Source organism: Oncorhynchus gorbuscha, linkage group LG18 (genome assembly GCF_021184085.1).
Source record: "Oncorhynchus gorbuscha isolate QuinsamMale2020 ecotype Even-year linkage group LG18, OgorEven_v1.0, whole genome shotgun sequence".
NCBI classification, from domain to species: Eukaryota; Metazoa; Chordata; class Actinopteri; order Salmoniformes; family Salmonidae; genus Oncorhynchus; species Oncorhynchus gorbuscha.
The window spans coordinates 49220400-49234938 of record NC_060190.1 but is presented as its reverse complement, the minus strand read 5'-3'; the positions used below and the strand labels follow the sequence as shown (position 1 = coordinate 49234938).

General features: G+C 43.9%; 2 protein-coding genes across 2 annotated transcripts; both read left to right on the top strand.

Annotated features, from left to right (window-relative positions):
- The first annotated feature begins 243 nt into the window (after positions 1-243).
- Positions 244-2533, top strand: mrpl20 (mitochondrial ribosomal protein L20). Its single transcript, XM_046311521.1, has 4 exons — positions 244-476; positions 1200-1310; positions 1496-1573; positions 2003-2533. Exons 1-4 carry the CDS (start codon positions 390-392, stop codon positions 2174-2176), a joined length of 450 nt encoding a protein of 149 aa, XP_046167477.1. The 5' UTR covers positions 244-389; the 3' UTR covers positions 2177-2533.
- Positions 2534-3095: 562 nt separating this feature from the next.
- Positions 3096-14363, top strand: atad3 (ATPase family AAA domain containing 3). Its single transcript, XM_046311713.1, has 16 exons — positions 3096-3404; positions 4707-4783; positions 4901-5002; positions 5345-5404; positions 5523-5592; positions 5722-5887; positions 6852-6921; positions 8343-8498; positions 8901-8957; positions 10980-11105; positions 11198-11322; positions 11536-11587; positions 11691-11761; positions 11886-12053; positions 12884-12992; positions 13515-14363. The coding sequence occupies exons 1-16, from the start codon at positions 3215-3217 to the stop codon at positions 14016-14018; spliced, it is 2103 nt and encodes a 700-aa protein (XP_046167669.1). The 5' UTR covers positions 3096-3214; the 3' UTR covers positions 14019-14363.
- Positions 14364-14539: the final 176 nt, after the last annotated feature.

The window sequence follows — 14539 nt, the reverse complement described above, 5'->3', positions numbered from 1 at the left end:
AAATATAGAAAAACCCTGGCATGAGTAGGTGTGTCCATACTTTTGACTGGTACTGTGTGTATATATACATATTTCATAATTTATTTTATTAATTTTTGTATTTTGTTATTGGCATAATAAAAGTGCCAATTGATTCAAATGCAATATCTTTTGAATTAGTTATCCACACTGTAATGTTTTGAAATGCGGGATTTTATTTAGCATGTTTCCTTTTGACCATTTCAATTTGCCATTATCATTTGTGCTGCCGGCATAATCCTAGCTAGTCAAGAACACAGCAAAAGGCAGCGAACACATGTGATTTCCCGTGCTGCATAAAGGTCATCTAGTCCATTGAAGTTGACGAAGGGAAAACTACAATATCGTAGCAAAATCTTTACGAAAGAAAGATGGTGTTTTTGACTTTATCTTGCTGGATTCGCAATCGTGGACCTGATCGATATTGGAAGGTTCAAGAAGTTCTCAGTAATGCACGGGTAAGTTAGCACTGTAGCTACTAGCTAGCCAGCCATTGACTGACAGTTAGCCAGCTATTCTATTTAATTGACATTACAGCATTTAGCTGCTTTGTATGCAACCTTTACTCACCGTAGTGACAGTTTTACACTGCAAATGACTCCTCTATTAACGTTATATAGCTAGCTAGTTATGAAGCTAGTTAAGATGGCTAGAAATTAGCATTTCAGCTAGTTTCCCAAATAGCTGTCTGGTACTCATTTCAGGGCAAGTCTCATTCCAAAGAGGGGAGGACTGTGCCAATTTTAGACTTGTTATAGCTAAATGTAGCTAGTCCTACTCACCTCTTGCACATGTCATGCAGATACAGTGTACAAGTGTGGTAACGTTATAGCCAGTCGTCTTATTCAGTTAGCAACCTAGCTATGTGGTTAAGAAAGATGTTTCTAAATTTTACCTGAGTAACGTTACTAGAGGTCATCTGCCAATTAACGGCAATGAAGTAAAAACCAATCTACCTTTCCATTTGGGTTAAATTAAATTCCATTTTATCCTGGAGATGAATTAAAATTGTGCAATGTTATATACATGGACTTTTCAATTCATTCATTTCAATTCACTTCCTGTATTGTCAGAGTTAAAATGAACTTGGCCCAAAAGAACCCTCATACCCTTGTAGTGTCACCCTTTTTGCCCATTCCCATCATCTGTATTTCTCTTCCCCCTATCTGTGTGTCCATCAGCACTTCAGAGGTAGAAAGAACAGATGCTACAGCCTGGCAGTGAGGGCAGTACGAAGGGCCTTTGTATATGCTACTAAGGCTCGCAAAATAAAACGACGTAACATGCGTACGGTAAGAGCATGTTCAGAATTATAGCCATGTCATTGATCCATCTAATCTGATGTGCTAGCTATGCTATACCGTAGACCTATATGTGCACCCTAACATGTCATCAAGATCTCTCCTCTCATCATTATGATAATCAGCTACGTGTAGATGACTGCTATTGTGTGATCCTAAAACATGTCTTTCATCAGTTGTGGATCTCACGCATCGCGGCAGCATCACGGGAGCACGGCATGAAGTATCCCGCCCTTATACACAACCTGGTGAAGGTCAGTACATTAGGCCTACAGTATATGTCTTAACCTAGTTACCACTCTGTTCCAGCTAATGAGAATTCAGTACACCGCTGTATAGCGTTATTGTTCCCAAGGTCTGATTTCCAATGATGCAGCGGCTCTATAAGGAGGGCAACCACATGTAATCAGAGCACAGAAGATACTTAGAAAAGAAAAACATTAGCTGGAGGGGATTCACTGAAAATGTTATGTATTAATAACAAATAGGGATGAACGGTACAAGTAGAATGTTACATGATTGATTGTATGTACTTTACTGTAAACCCTCTGCACTACCCTCTTATTCCACTCCTTAAAGTTGTAACTCAAATCCTCTAATTCTTTCCTAAGATTTCCTTAGATATTTGTTAGTTCAAGGTGTATACTTATTTACACTTCCATCTCTTTTCTCTCCCGTTACAGAGTAGTGTTGAGGTGAATCGACGTGTTCTGAGCGACCTTGCCATCACAGAACCTAAGTCATTCCTGTCTCTTGCAAAGCTGGCCAGGGCGAGGCAACAGGAGGGATTCGGTGCAGCGCTGGGCGACGGCAAAGAACCTCCTGGTGTCTTCTCACGCATTGTCACACTACAGTGATCTTGCCACCTCCTCCATAGGCAATTGCAATGGACACCATACCACCTCTTTGCAAGTGACCCACCCATCCAATAACCCATTTTCCTTACCTGCAATACGACCAACACGGTTCTGCCCTGCAACCATTAATCCCTCTTTGAATCATGGCTACTGAATGGATACAGACAGAATCCAGCTCCAAACCACACTTAATGGGATGGTATTCATAGACGGTTGAGTGGTGGTCGGGGGCCAGAGTTAAAGAGAAAATACTTGACCTTCATTTGTAATGCCTTGTGTCTATGTATATATGTGTGACTGTGTATTTGTCAATACATGTGGAAAATGATTGTCTAGTAAATAAAACATTTTTATCTATTCAGTGTTCTGATATTGTTGTTAAGGTTACACAAATATATGACAATGAAACATTATGTACTTTATCCTAATGAGTGGTGGTCTCAATTTAGGGTTTCCAAGACTGACTATTAAATGAGGTTATGTAAAGCACTTTACGTAACTAATTTTTAAATTCGTGCTGTTCAACTTTGTCCAACGTAATTGTTATGTAGAATGTTCATAATTATTCAGTAACTGTTAATTTGTTCAAAAATTAAATTCAGGGTTTCCTTAAAATGCTACTGCATTGTATTACGTAGATATCCAAATAGAATATACAATGTTAGCTAATTCCAATTAAACTGCTTTCTGTTGAACGAAGTCCAACAAACTCCGTATGATGCAACTATCAATTCATTTTGTGACATGGCCTTCCAGTGAAGTTAATTATAAGACCTTCCTGTTTTGGGCCATTGCAGCTACCATACCCTCTTATGGGTGTGACTATGTGTTTAACCTCTGCAAAGGACAACCAATGAGAGAAATATATTTATCTTCTTAACCAATCAGCATGGTTGTCTTTCAGGAAAAATATGTCCTCTCCTGCACTTGCGCAAAGACGGCAGCGTGACACGCGTGTGGAGGAAGTGTAGTGACTGACAGCCAAACCTGATCACCTTTACCGGCCTGGGCTGCAGTTTATTCTCCGTTTACCTAAACATGTCCTGGCTGTTCGGACTGAATAAGGGGCAGCCCGAGGCTCCCCCGGAATTCCCGGTTCCACCGCCACCCGCTCCACCAGCTGGCGGCTCCGGAGGTGGCGGAGATAAACCCAAGGACAAATGGAGCAACTTCGATCCAACCGGGCTGGAGCGAGCGGCCCAAGCGGCGAAGGAGCTCGACAAGTCTCGTAAGTGTCTTGCATGATAACTATATAAAATATAGTACTGTAGAGCTAGTAGCTAGCTTGAAACATTTTGTTTATATCCCCAGAAAGACCGATACACCCGCAGCATGCTTTACAGCCTAAGCAGTGATGCTGATGCAACACGGGCCAGTGTCTGATATATATTCTCCTAGTTCCCACGGGTATCTAATCTAGTAAACTATCAAATCCTGATGACAGCTGTCAGTAGAACATAACACTGTAGTAAACGAGAATCACAGGTTTCACTACTTGGTTTGAACGTTGTGCTACACATTTTAATTCATGTTGGAAGTTAGTGTATTCAAGGTGAAAGGTGCAAAGGTCATTCTTTCACACCGTTTGCCAAATAGCTCTAGTAAGTATATAGTTAATCTTTGCTCTAGTCAAACATGCAAGCATTACACTTAGAATTTCAAAGTATACTGAACAAAAATATAAATACAAACAATTAATGATTTTACTGAGTTACAGTTCATAAGGAAATCAGTCAATTGAAATGAATTAGCCCATAATCTATGGATTTCACATGACTGGGCAGGGGTGCAGTCATGGGTGGGCCTGGGAGTGCATAGGCCCACCCACTTGGGACCCAGGCTCACTCACAGGGGAGCCAGGCCCAGCCAATCAGAACAAGTTTTTCCCCACAAAAAGGCTTTATTACAGACCAAAATACTCCTCAGTTTCATCAGCTGTCCGGATGGCTGGGTCTCCGATCCCACAGGTGAAGAAGTCTGATGTGGAGGTCCTGGACTGACGTGGTTACACATTGTCTGTGGTTGTGAGGCTGTTTGGATGTACTGCCAAATTCTCTGAAACAGCATTGGAGGCAGCTTCTGGTAGAGAAATGAACATAAAATTATCTGGCAACAGCTCTGGTGGACATTTGTGCAATCATCATGCCGATTGAGACATCTGTTGCATTGTGTTCTGTGATAAAACTGCACAATTTAGAGTGGCCTTTTATTGTCCCCAGCACAATGTAATGACCATACTGTTTAATCATTCTCTTGATAATCCATCCACCTTACAGGTATGGCCTATCTTGGCAAAGGATAAAATGCACACTAACGGGGATGTAAACAAATTTGGAAAATAAACATTTTTGAGAAATAAGCATTTTGTGCTTATGGAACATTTCTGGGATCTTTTATTTCAACTCATGAAACATGGGACCAACACTTTACATGTTGTGTTTAAATGTTTGTTTAGTTGGAATATAGCTACCGTCATTAAATTAAACGTATATCTGGACGACTAATGTCCAATACCTTGTCTTAATTTCAGGTCATGCCAAAGAGGCCCTGGATCTGGCTCGCATGCAGGAGCAATCTGTTCAGATGGAACACCAGACCAAAATCAAGGTACAGTTGCATTAAACAAGGCACATGCAGAGTAATGTGTAGGACACCAAAAAACAGTACTATCAATCTTACATCTGATCATGCTAATTGTTCCCTTTGTGTGTGTGATGGTGTAAGGAGTACGAAGCAGCAGTGGAGCAGCTGAAGGGGGATCAGCTGCGTATTCAAGGGGAGGAGAGGAGGAAAACTGTCGGCGAGGAGACCAAGCAGCATCAATCGGTGAGAGGAGAGCAGAGGAAGGGTTTAGTGGTACTGCAGAGGGGGTGATTGTGCAGTAGTATTCATTGTACTACATAGAATGTGGTCAATGATGGGCTAATAGCATGGATCATCATGTATGGGTAAACTGTAGAAGGAAGCATTTTCCCTGTAGTAGTTCAAAGATCTTGAGGAGTTTGTAGAGAGTAGAATTTTCTGTAAGCTTGAAATTGTTTGCACAATTAGCTTTAATTCTGTTGAAACAGAGGCTACAATGAGGGTGTGGAACAAGTGATTACATATCTGTCCAGCAGAGGGAGCCATACATTTGTTACTATGGTTACCTTCTCTATTCCTTCACAGAGAGCACAGTTCCAAGACAGACTTGCCAGACAGAGGTATGAGGATCAACTCAAGCAACAGGTAATATCAACTGGCATTAGCTGCAATATCAATTCAGTCCTGTCTTAGGATATAAAGAAGTACAGTGAAAATGCCATGTCCAACTCACTTGAGTGTGACCTCTCCTCGGTGTCCTCAGCAAGCCCTGAATGAGGACAACCTTCGGAAACAGGAGGACTCTGTGCTTAAACAGGAAGCCATGAGGAAAGGTACTGACCCCATATAGTATTCTCACGCAGCCTCCAGGAATATTTTTCTGCTTCGATATTCACTGGTCAATATAGCCATAAGGGGTCTGTCAATCACAAAATGTCCACTAATGTATCCTCTCCACGCAGCAACAATTGAGCATGAGATGCAGCTGAGGCACAAGAATGAGCTGCTACGCGTAGAGGCGGAGTCTAAAGCGCGGGCACGTGTTGAGCGGGAAAACGCAGACATCATCCGTGAGCAGATCCGCCTGAAGGCAGCTGAGCACAGACAGACTGTACTAGAGACTATACGGTGAGACAAGGACATACTGTACTAGAGACTATACGCTGAGACAAGGACATACTGTACTAGAGACTATACGATGAGACAAGAACATACTGGACTAGAGACAATATACGGTGAGACAAGGACATACTCTACTAGAGACTATACCATGAGACAAGAACATACTGGACTAGAGACAATATACGGTGAGACAAGGACATACTCTACTAGAGACTATACCATGAGACAAGAACATACTGGACTAGAGACAATACGCTGAGGCAAAGACATGCTGTACTAGAGACTACGCTGTGACAAGGACATGCTCTACTAGAGACTACACGCTGAGACAAGGACATACTGAACTAGAGACTATACGCTGAGACAAGAACATACTGGACTAGAGACTATACGCTGAGACAAGAACATACTGGACTAGAGACTATACGCTGAGACAAGGACCTGCTCTACTAGAGACTACACTGAGACAAGAACATACTGGACTAGAGACTATACGCTGAGACAAGAACATACTGGACTAGAGACTATACGCTGAGACAAGGACATACTGTGACTAGAGACTATACGCTGAGACAAGAACATACTGGACTAGAGACTATACGCTGAGACAAGAACATACTGTACTAGAGACTATACGCTGAGACAAGGACATACTGTACTATAGACTATACGCTGAGACAAGAACATACTGGACTATAGACATACGCTGAGACAAGAACATACTGTACTAGAGACTATACGCTGAGACAAGGACCTGCTCTACTAGAGACTATACGCTGAGACAAGGACCTGCTCTACTAGAGACTATACGCTGAGACAAGGACCTGCTCTACTAGAGACTATACGCTGAGACAATGACATGCTCTACTAGAGACTATACGCTGAGACACACCTTGTGTATTACACTACAGACCATAATGATAGATACTATTGTAGACCTGACTGTCTCTGTATATTTGTGTGTTTTCAGGACTGCAGGTGCTGTGTTTGGGGAAGGATTCCGGGCTTTTGTGTCAGACTGGGATAAAGTTACAGCTACGGTGAGACCTTGTAGTGGAAATTTCCTGTATTTACCAAATCATGAGAGCAAACCACACACAAGTCAGAGTTATCATAAAGTCCATCTTTAATTATATGAGCTCCATCACAACCCTGTGACTCTCAGATCAATTCAGTGTCAATAAATGAATTCTCTGAGAGTCCTTACACATTTAAACTGAGATCCTTTATAGCAAAGACACACATAGCCAGACAGCATTGGCTATAAATTATCATTCAGCTTTTTCTCCTAAACTATGTTCTTATCTTGCTCTCAGGACCATAAAACAAAACCTATATCAAATACACCCCTCCTGGACAAGAGACACAGTGACTGGCACACAGACATTGTGGAGCCAAGAAATAATTGGTTTAAAAGATATGTTTACATATGAAGACAATATTGACCTCTCCCCTCTCTGCGGCCCAAGTAACTGAAACCTTGACAGAGAACAGATACCTGCAACCGGCCAACAGTATTATTAAAAAATAGACATTCTGATGAGAAGTAACTCACAAGCATATAATGAATATAAAACATCTTATCTATGTTACCCAACTAATTCTGATTATTCCCCCACAACCTACCTTCCACTCTACATACTTGTTTATGCTCATCCTTATGCAAACTGCCAATGACTCATAAATATACTGAACAAAAATATAGATGCAACATGCAATCATTTCATAGATTTTAGTGAGTTACAGTTTATATGAGGAAATCAGTCATATGAGGAAATCAGTCAATTGAAATAAATGAATTAGGCCCAAATCTATGTTTTTCACATGATTGGGAATACAGATATGCATCTGTTGGTCACAAATACCCTAAAAATCATTGGGCCTCACAATGGGCCCCAGGATCTCGTCACAGTATTTTTGTGCATTCAAATTGCCAAATTGATAAAATGAAATTGTTTGTTGTCTGTAGTTTATCTGTTATCTGTAGCACTCTGTTCACAACGTTGACATCAGTAAACCGCTCGCCCATACGATGCCATACATGTGGTCTGCGGTGGTGAGGCCGGTTGGACGTACTATTCTCCAAAACAACATTGGAGGCGGCTTATGGTAGAGAAATGAACATACAATTATCTGGCAACTACTCTGGTGGACATTCCTGCAGTTAGCATACAAATTGCATGCTCCCTCAACTTTAGACATCTGTAGCATTGTGTTGTGTGACAACTGCACATTTTAGTGGCCTTTTATGGTCCCCCTGCACAAGGTGCACCTGTGTAATGATCGTGCTGTTTAATCAGCTTCTTGATATGCCAGGTGGATGGATTATTTTGGCAAAGGAGAAATGCTCACTAACTAATTGTTGAGTGTATATGTTACATGTTTATATCTGATTTGAGTTGTCCTTGGAGCGTCTCTAAATGTAGTGTAATCCCCCCCCCCCCCCCCCACACACCACCAGGTGGCAGGACTGACTCTGCTGGCTGTAGGTGTGTATTCTGCCCGGAACGCCACAGCTGTGGCGGGACGCTACATTGAGGCCCGACTTGGGAAGCCCTCATTGGTCAGAGAGACTTCTCGCATCACTGTTGCGGAGGCAATCAAGCACCCGATCAAGGTAGAGTCCCTGCTGTGCATTATACAGTGCATTCGGAAAGTATTCAGACCCCTTCCCCTTTTCCACATTTTGTTAAGTTACAGCCTTATTCTAAAATTGATTTTTTTTTTAAATGTTCCCCTCATCAATGTGATAACATTTATAAAAACATGTTTTTGCTTTGTCATTATGGAGTATTGTGTGTAGATTGATGAGGGGGGAAAAAACTGATTTAATCCATTTTAGAATAAGGCTGTAATGTAAAAAAAAAAATGTTAAAGTCAAGAGGTCTGAATACTATACTGTATATGTCCTTGATCTGATGCTTGTGGTGTTTTTTTTTATTGTGATTAACTTAAGTTTCCTAAACACACTTTTTTTAGTACGATGAAGGTGCATCTTCTTATTTTTCCCCTCTCTTAGATGTCAAAGCGCCTGACAAGTAAACCTCAGGATGCACTGGAGGGAGTAGTGCTCAGTGTGAGTACCGACACTCGGCACACACCTGAGCACCAGAGAGACATACCTTAGAGTCTCGTATCGATATTATACCCAGCACATGTATGAAAGAAACATCACATTTTATTGGTCACATATATGAGATTAGCAGATGTTATTGCAGGTGTAGTGTAATGCTTGTTCTTCTAGCTCCGACAGTAATATCTAACAAATTACACAACATATACACACATCTGAGTAGGATTTATTTATTTTTTTTTTTTACCTTTATTTAACTAGGCAAGTCAGTTCAGAACAAATTCTTATTTGCAATGACGGCCTAGGAATAGTGGGTTAAGTGCCTTGTTCAGGGGCAGAACGACAGATTTTTTTTTTTACCTTGTCAGCTCAGGGATTCAATCTAGCAACCTTTCGGTTACTGGCCCAATACTAACCACTAGGCTACCAGGATTGAATTAAGACTATATACAAATTGACGACGTATGTCAGAGTGGAACAAGGGGTAAGATACAGTAGAATAGTATAGAATACAGTGTATACATATGAGATGAGTAATGCCAGATGACTAGTGTTCCATTCCTTAAAGTGGCCAGTGTTTTCTAGTCTATGCCTATAGGCAGCAGCCTCTAATGTGCTAGTGATGACTGTTTAACAGTCTGATGGCCTTGAGATACAAGATGTTTTTCAGTCTCTTGGTCCCAGCTTTGAAGCACCTGTACTGGCCTCTCTTTCTGGATGTTAGCGGGGTGAACAGGTAGTAGCTCGGGTGGTTGTTGTCCTTGATGATCTTTTTGGCCTTCCTGTGACATCGGGTGCTGTAGGTGTCCTGGAGGGCAGGTAGTTTGCCCCCGGTCATGCGTTGTGCAGACCGCACTAACCTCTAGAGATCCTTGTGGTTGTGGGCGGAGCAGTTGCCGTACTAGGCGGTGATACAGCCCGACAGGATGCTTTCAATTGTGCAATTGTAAAGAATTTCGAGTTTTAGGTGACAAGCCAAATTTCTTCAGCCTCCTGAGGTTGAAGAGGCTCTGTTGCGCCTTCTTCACCTTCTTCTGTGTGGGTGGTACATTTCAGTTATTCATCATGATGTGTACGCCAAGGAACTTCTCCATTGCGGTCCCGTCACTGTGGATAGGGGCGTGCTCCCTCTGCTGTTTCCTGAAGTCCACGATCAGCTCCTTAATTTTGTTGACGTTGAGGGAGAGGTCGTTTTCCAGGCACCACACTCCCAGAGCCCTCACCTCCTCTTTGTAGGCTGTCTGGTCGTCATTGGTAATCAAGCCCACTATTGTTGTGTCATCTATAAACTTGATGATTGAGTTGGAGGCGTGCTTGGCCACGCAGTCATGGGTGAACAGGGAGTACAGAAGGGGGCTGGGCACACACCCTTGTGGGGCCCCAGTGTTGAGGTTCAGCGGAGTCGAGGTGATGTTTTCTAACTTCACCACCTGGGGGGGGCGGCCCGACAGGAAGTCCAGGACCCAGTTGCACAGGGCGGGGTTCAGACCCAGAGCCTCGAGCTCAATGATGAGCTTGGAGGGTACTATGGTGTTGAATGCTGAGCTGTAGTCAATGAACAGCATTCTTACATAGGTATTCCTCTTGTCCAGATGGGATAGGGCAGTGTGCAGAGTGATGGTGATTGCATCGTCTGTGGATCTATTGGGGCAGTAAGCAAATTGAAGTGGGTCTAACGTGGCAGGTAAGGTCGAGGTGATATGATCCTTGACTACGTAGTCTCTCAACGTACTTCATGATGACAGAGGTGAGTGCTACGGGGCGATAGTCATTTAGTTCAGTTACCTTTGCCTTCTTGGGAACAGGAACAACGGTGGCCATCTTGAAGCATGTGGGGACAGCAGATTGGGATAGGGAGAGACTGAATATGTTGGTAAACACACCATCCAGCTGGTCTGTGCATGCTCTGAGGATGCGGCTAGGGACATTCATAGAGAATGCTGTGCACACGTATGTTTTTGCAGCCCTGCTTTGAGCCAAAATGTTCATCTCCCTGAAATGAATTATTCCCTCTGCTCCGCACAGCCTAACCTAGAAGAACGTGTACGTGATATTGCCATAGCAACTAGGAACACGCGTCAGAACAAGGGGCTCTACAGGAACATCCTCATGTATGGCCCACCAGGTACTGGCAAGACCCTCTTTGCCAAGGTAGGTCCCGCACCGACGCATTTTGTCTATGACAAGAGGTGTTATCTTGGCATCTGTATATGTTGGTAACTATCTCTCTGTGTTCTGAGTAGAAGCTGGCAGTGCACTCTGGGATGGACTATGCAATCATGACTGGTGGAGATGTGGCGCCCATGGGCCGTGAGGGCGTCACCGCCATGCACAAAGTCTTTGACTGGGCCAACACCAGTCGCCGTGGGTATGCTACCCTCACTCGCAGTAGCATCACACTATTTATAGAACTTCATGTAAATGTAACCGTGTGAAACCATGTAACGTAAGTGTCTAGACAACTTGACATTAAATACATTTGCACTTGCATTACACAGACATTCCCATTAAACAATGTATAGAGAATGATGTAAGACCAGCGCAGCTCTGCTAGTGCAACCCTCTCTCTCCTCTGACACAGCCTGCTGCTGTTTGTTGATGAAGCCGATGCATTCCTTCGCAAGAGGTCTACTGTAAGTCTGTTCTCTACCTTCCTGTATTTCATAGCACAACCAAAACTCTGGTCTTGTAGAAATATTGGAAAACAGAGTTCAAGTTGTCTCTCTCTGTTTGCAGGAAAAGATCAGTGAAGAGCTCAGAGCCACTTTGAACGCATTCCTGTATCGCACTGGAGAGCAGAGCAACAAGTCAGTTCTCTACAACTACTTCTTCTATTTAGACATTTCAGATTTTTTTCCCAAGACCTCTGATGCACCATGTCCTTCAGATATCACAGCGCTCTAACGACTGTTGTGTCGTCTCCCCCTCCAGGTTCATGATGGTGCTGGCCAGTAACCAGCCGGAGCAGTTTGACTGGGCCATCAACGACCGCATTGACGAGATAGTAAACTTCGCCCTGCCGGGTCCTGATGAGAGGGAGAGGCTGGTGCGTCTGTACTTTGACAGATATGTGCTGGAGCCTGCCACAGGGGGAAGACAGTGAGTCATACAGCATTACACCTACACAACATGGCAGCACAGGTTTAAATAGGGCACTTTCACAAGCACTCATATACTGGGATGCATAATGCAACTGTTCTGATGTCAAGTAACTAGATACTCCCAGACACTTATGCTGTGTTTACACAGGCAGCCCAATTCTGATCTTTTGCCCAATTATTGGCAAAATCTGATTGGTCAAAATAATTGGGCTGCTTGTGTAAATGCAGCCTTGGAGTCATCTGCATACAGTGACACACACACACACCTACCCACGCACACATGGGGACAGGCATTAACACTGAGTGCCTGGGAGGAGGGAGGCCCCTCTCTGTCCTGTTCCATGTAAATGACCTCTGGCTGAGAGCTGTGGAGTGTCAGGAGCAGGTATTTAAGAGCAGGTGACCCAGCAGTAAGCAGGAGCCCAGCCAGCCGTAGCCATGGTGTCACTAATTAAAGTGGGTCTCTGAGGGCCTGGAGCCTGAGAGGAAGAGGGGCAGGGGGCGACCTACACATAGGGCACTGGGAACTGGACCAGGATCAACAACAACACGCTGACAACAGAGCCAGCTGGTGGAAGGAGCTGGGCCACTTAAGGAGTGTCTCTCCAGACATAGGCAGACCTCATAACACAGGCCTGTTTCCTCTGACAGGCAGGATGCCATTCAGACCTGTTTCCTCTGACAGGCAGGATGCCATTCAGACCTGTTTCCTCTGACAGGCAGGATGCCATTCAGACCTGTTTCCTTTGACAGACTGGATTCCATTCAGACCTGTTTCTGTCTCTAAACCCCCTCTGTCTGCATCTTCCTCTGCCTCTGTCCTTGCAGGAGAATGAAGCTGGCTCAGTTTGACTATGGAAAGAAGTGCTCGGACATCGCTAAGCGGGCAGAGGGCATGTCAGGCAGAGAGATCTCCAAACTGGGCGTGGCCTGGCAGGTATGTGACATGTTTCCCGTGTTGTTCATACATCAATGCTTTCTGAATGGATAACAACCGTGATGCGGTGAATTTTCCAGTTAAGCCAATTTGACATAAATGATTGGTTGGAAGGAGAGCCTGTGCACAGGCTGGAACTTGGTTAGAGATGCGAGAATCAGACAATGCTGACACAAGGTGATTTGGTTAGCCCAGGAAGTCTAGACTCATTTATTCTTCCTCCATGGACTTATTAATAGAAGCAGAGCAGGGAAGTGGATCACTATGTCTGCCATGATCTCCACTGCTGCTGTGTCATGGTCATCTCTCCTGCTGGCCTCATTCTGTGGACAAGTGGGCCTTGTCTGTTAACTACCTTATACATTAATCAATATTCATACACTGATCTTGCAGATAGTTAATACTGTCAATGTATATTTGTAGATACATTATTATAGATTTACTGGACTGTTCGTGTAATGATAAAATCCTTGTTCAGATGACTGTAATGTAATAATCCTTGTATTCCATGTCCTCTTGCAGGCGGCAGCCTACTCCTCAGAGGACGGCGTCCTGACGGAGGCCATGATTGATGCTCGGGTGGACGAAGCCATGCGGCAACACCTCCAGAAGATGGACTGGCTGCATGGGCACACTGAGGCAGGGGCCAAGAGCACAATCTCTCCCAGCGCTGGACCAGCAGACAGCAGCAAGATAGGCTTCACTCTGCCTCTAGGGGAGCCGCCACAGGCCCAGGATGTGCTCACTCCGGCTCTGGAGATGGACAACAAACCAGAGGCCCATGTCATTCAGGAGGAGCTGAAACTAGAGGTGCCAGCCCCACCTTCATCAAACGGTGCCGAACTGCCTGTGGAGGAGGGGACTGTCCCGGCTAAGGGGGAGGGTGTCAAAGCAGAAACGGTGGTAACACCTCAGGGGGAGGTGGCAGAGGGTGTATCCCAGACTGATGCAGCCCCAAGCAGTGAGGGTGGGACAGGGAAGGAGGGGAAGACCAAAGCTCCTCCCAAGGATGGGACTCCAGTTTAACATTAGGGGCCAAAGGAAGGACAGGGAGGACGCCTCCTGTTCCTCCTCACTGTCTGTAGTCTTGGTCTGTGTACATCTGTCTGTCTGACTGAAAGAGTTGGTGGGCAGGGGGAGGAAGGATGGAGGCACTAACATTTTACGAAGCAATCCTGTAGAAGCAGGAGAGCTGTAATATATGATTTGTGTAAAATGTAAGAAAAAAAGTGTACTTTACATGGAAACCCTATGTCTGTAATAGTATTCATGTTGATGTGTACTGTAAGAGATAATACTCTATTTAAATGACGGTGTGGATGGAGATGACTTTGTTTTTATGAATAGTAAAATAATCCAAGTTTCTTACTATGGCTGCATTTTTGTTGTGATTTCTAAAGGAATGGTTTCATAGACATTCACAAGGCACTCGCACAGCTATCTTTTTTTGCAAGTGCATGGTATCCTTTGAATAAGATGAGAAAAAAGAAGAAACCAGCATTCTGCTCTTGATAGTGTCACTGCTCTTTAGTAAGCTTTATGTATCG

What these genes read in the sequence shown, in the direction of transcription:
- mrpl20 (XM_046311521.1), top strand. Translation starts at nt 390, where the DNA reads ATGGTGTTTTTGACTTTATCTTGCTGGATTCGCAATCGTGGACCTGAT. An exon ending in AACGACGTAACATGCGTACG is followed by an intron (nt 1,311 to 1,495) that starts GTAAGAGCATGT and finishes GTCTTTCATCAG; the next exon opens with TTGTGGATCTCACGCATCGC. An exon ending in TTATACACAACCTGGTGAAG is followed by an intron (nt 1,574 to 2,002) that starts GTCAGTACATTA and finishes CTCCCGTTACAG; the next exon opens with AGTAGTGTTGAGGTGAATCG.
- atad3 (XM_046311713.1), top strand. Translation starts at nt 3,215, where the DNA reads ATGTCCTGGCTGTTCGGACTGAATAAGGGGCAGCCCGAGGCTCCCCCG. An exon ending in ACAGGAAGCCATGAGGAAAG is followed by an intron (nt 5,593 to 5,721) that starts GTACTGACCCCA and finishes CTCTCCACGCAG; the next exon opens with CAACAATTGAGCATGAGATG. An exon ending in GGGATAAAGTTACAGCTACG is followed by an intron (nt 6,922 to 8,342) that starts GTGAGACCTTGT and finishes ACACACCACCAG; the next exon opens with GTGGCAGGACTGACTCTGCT.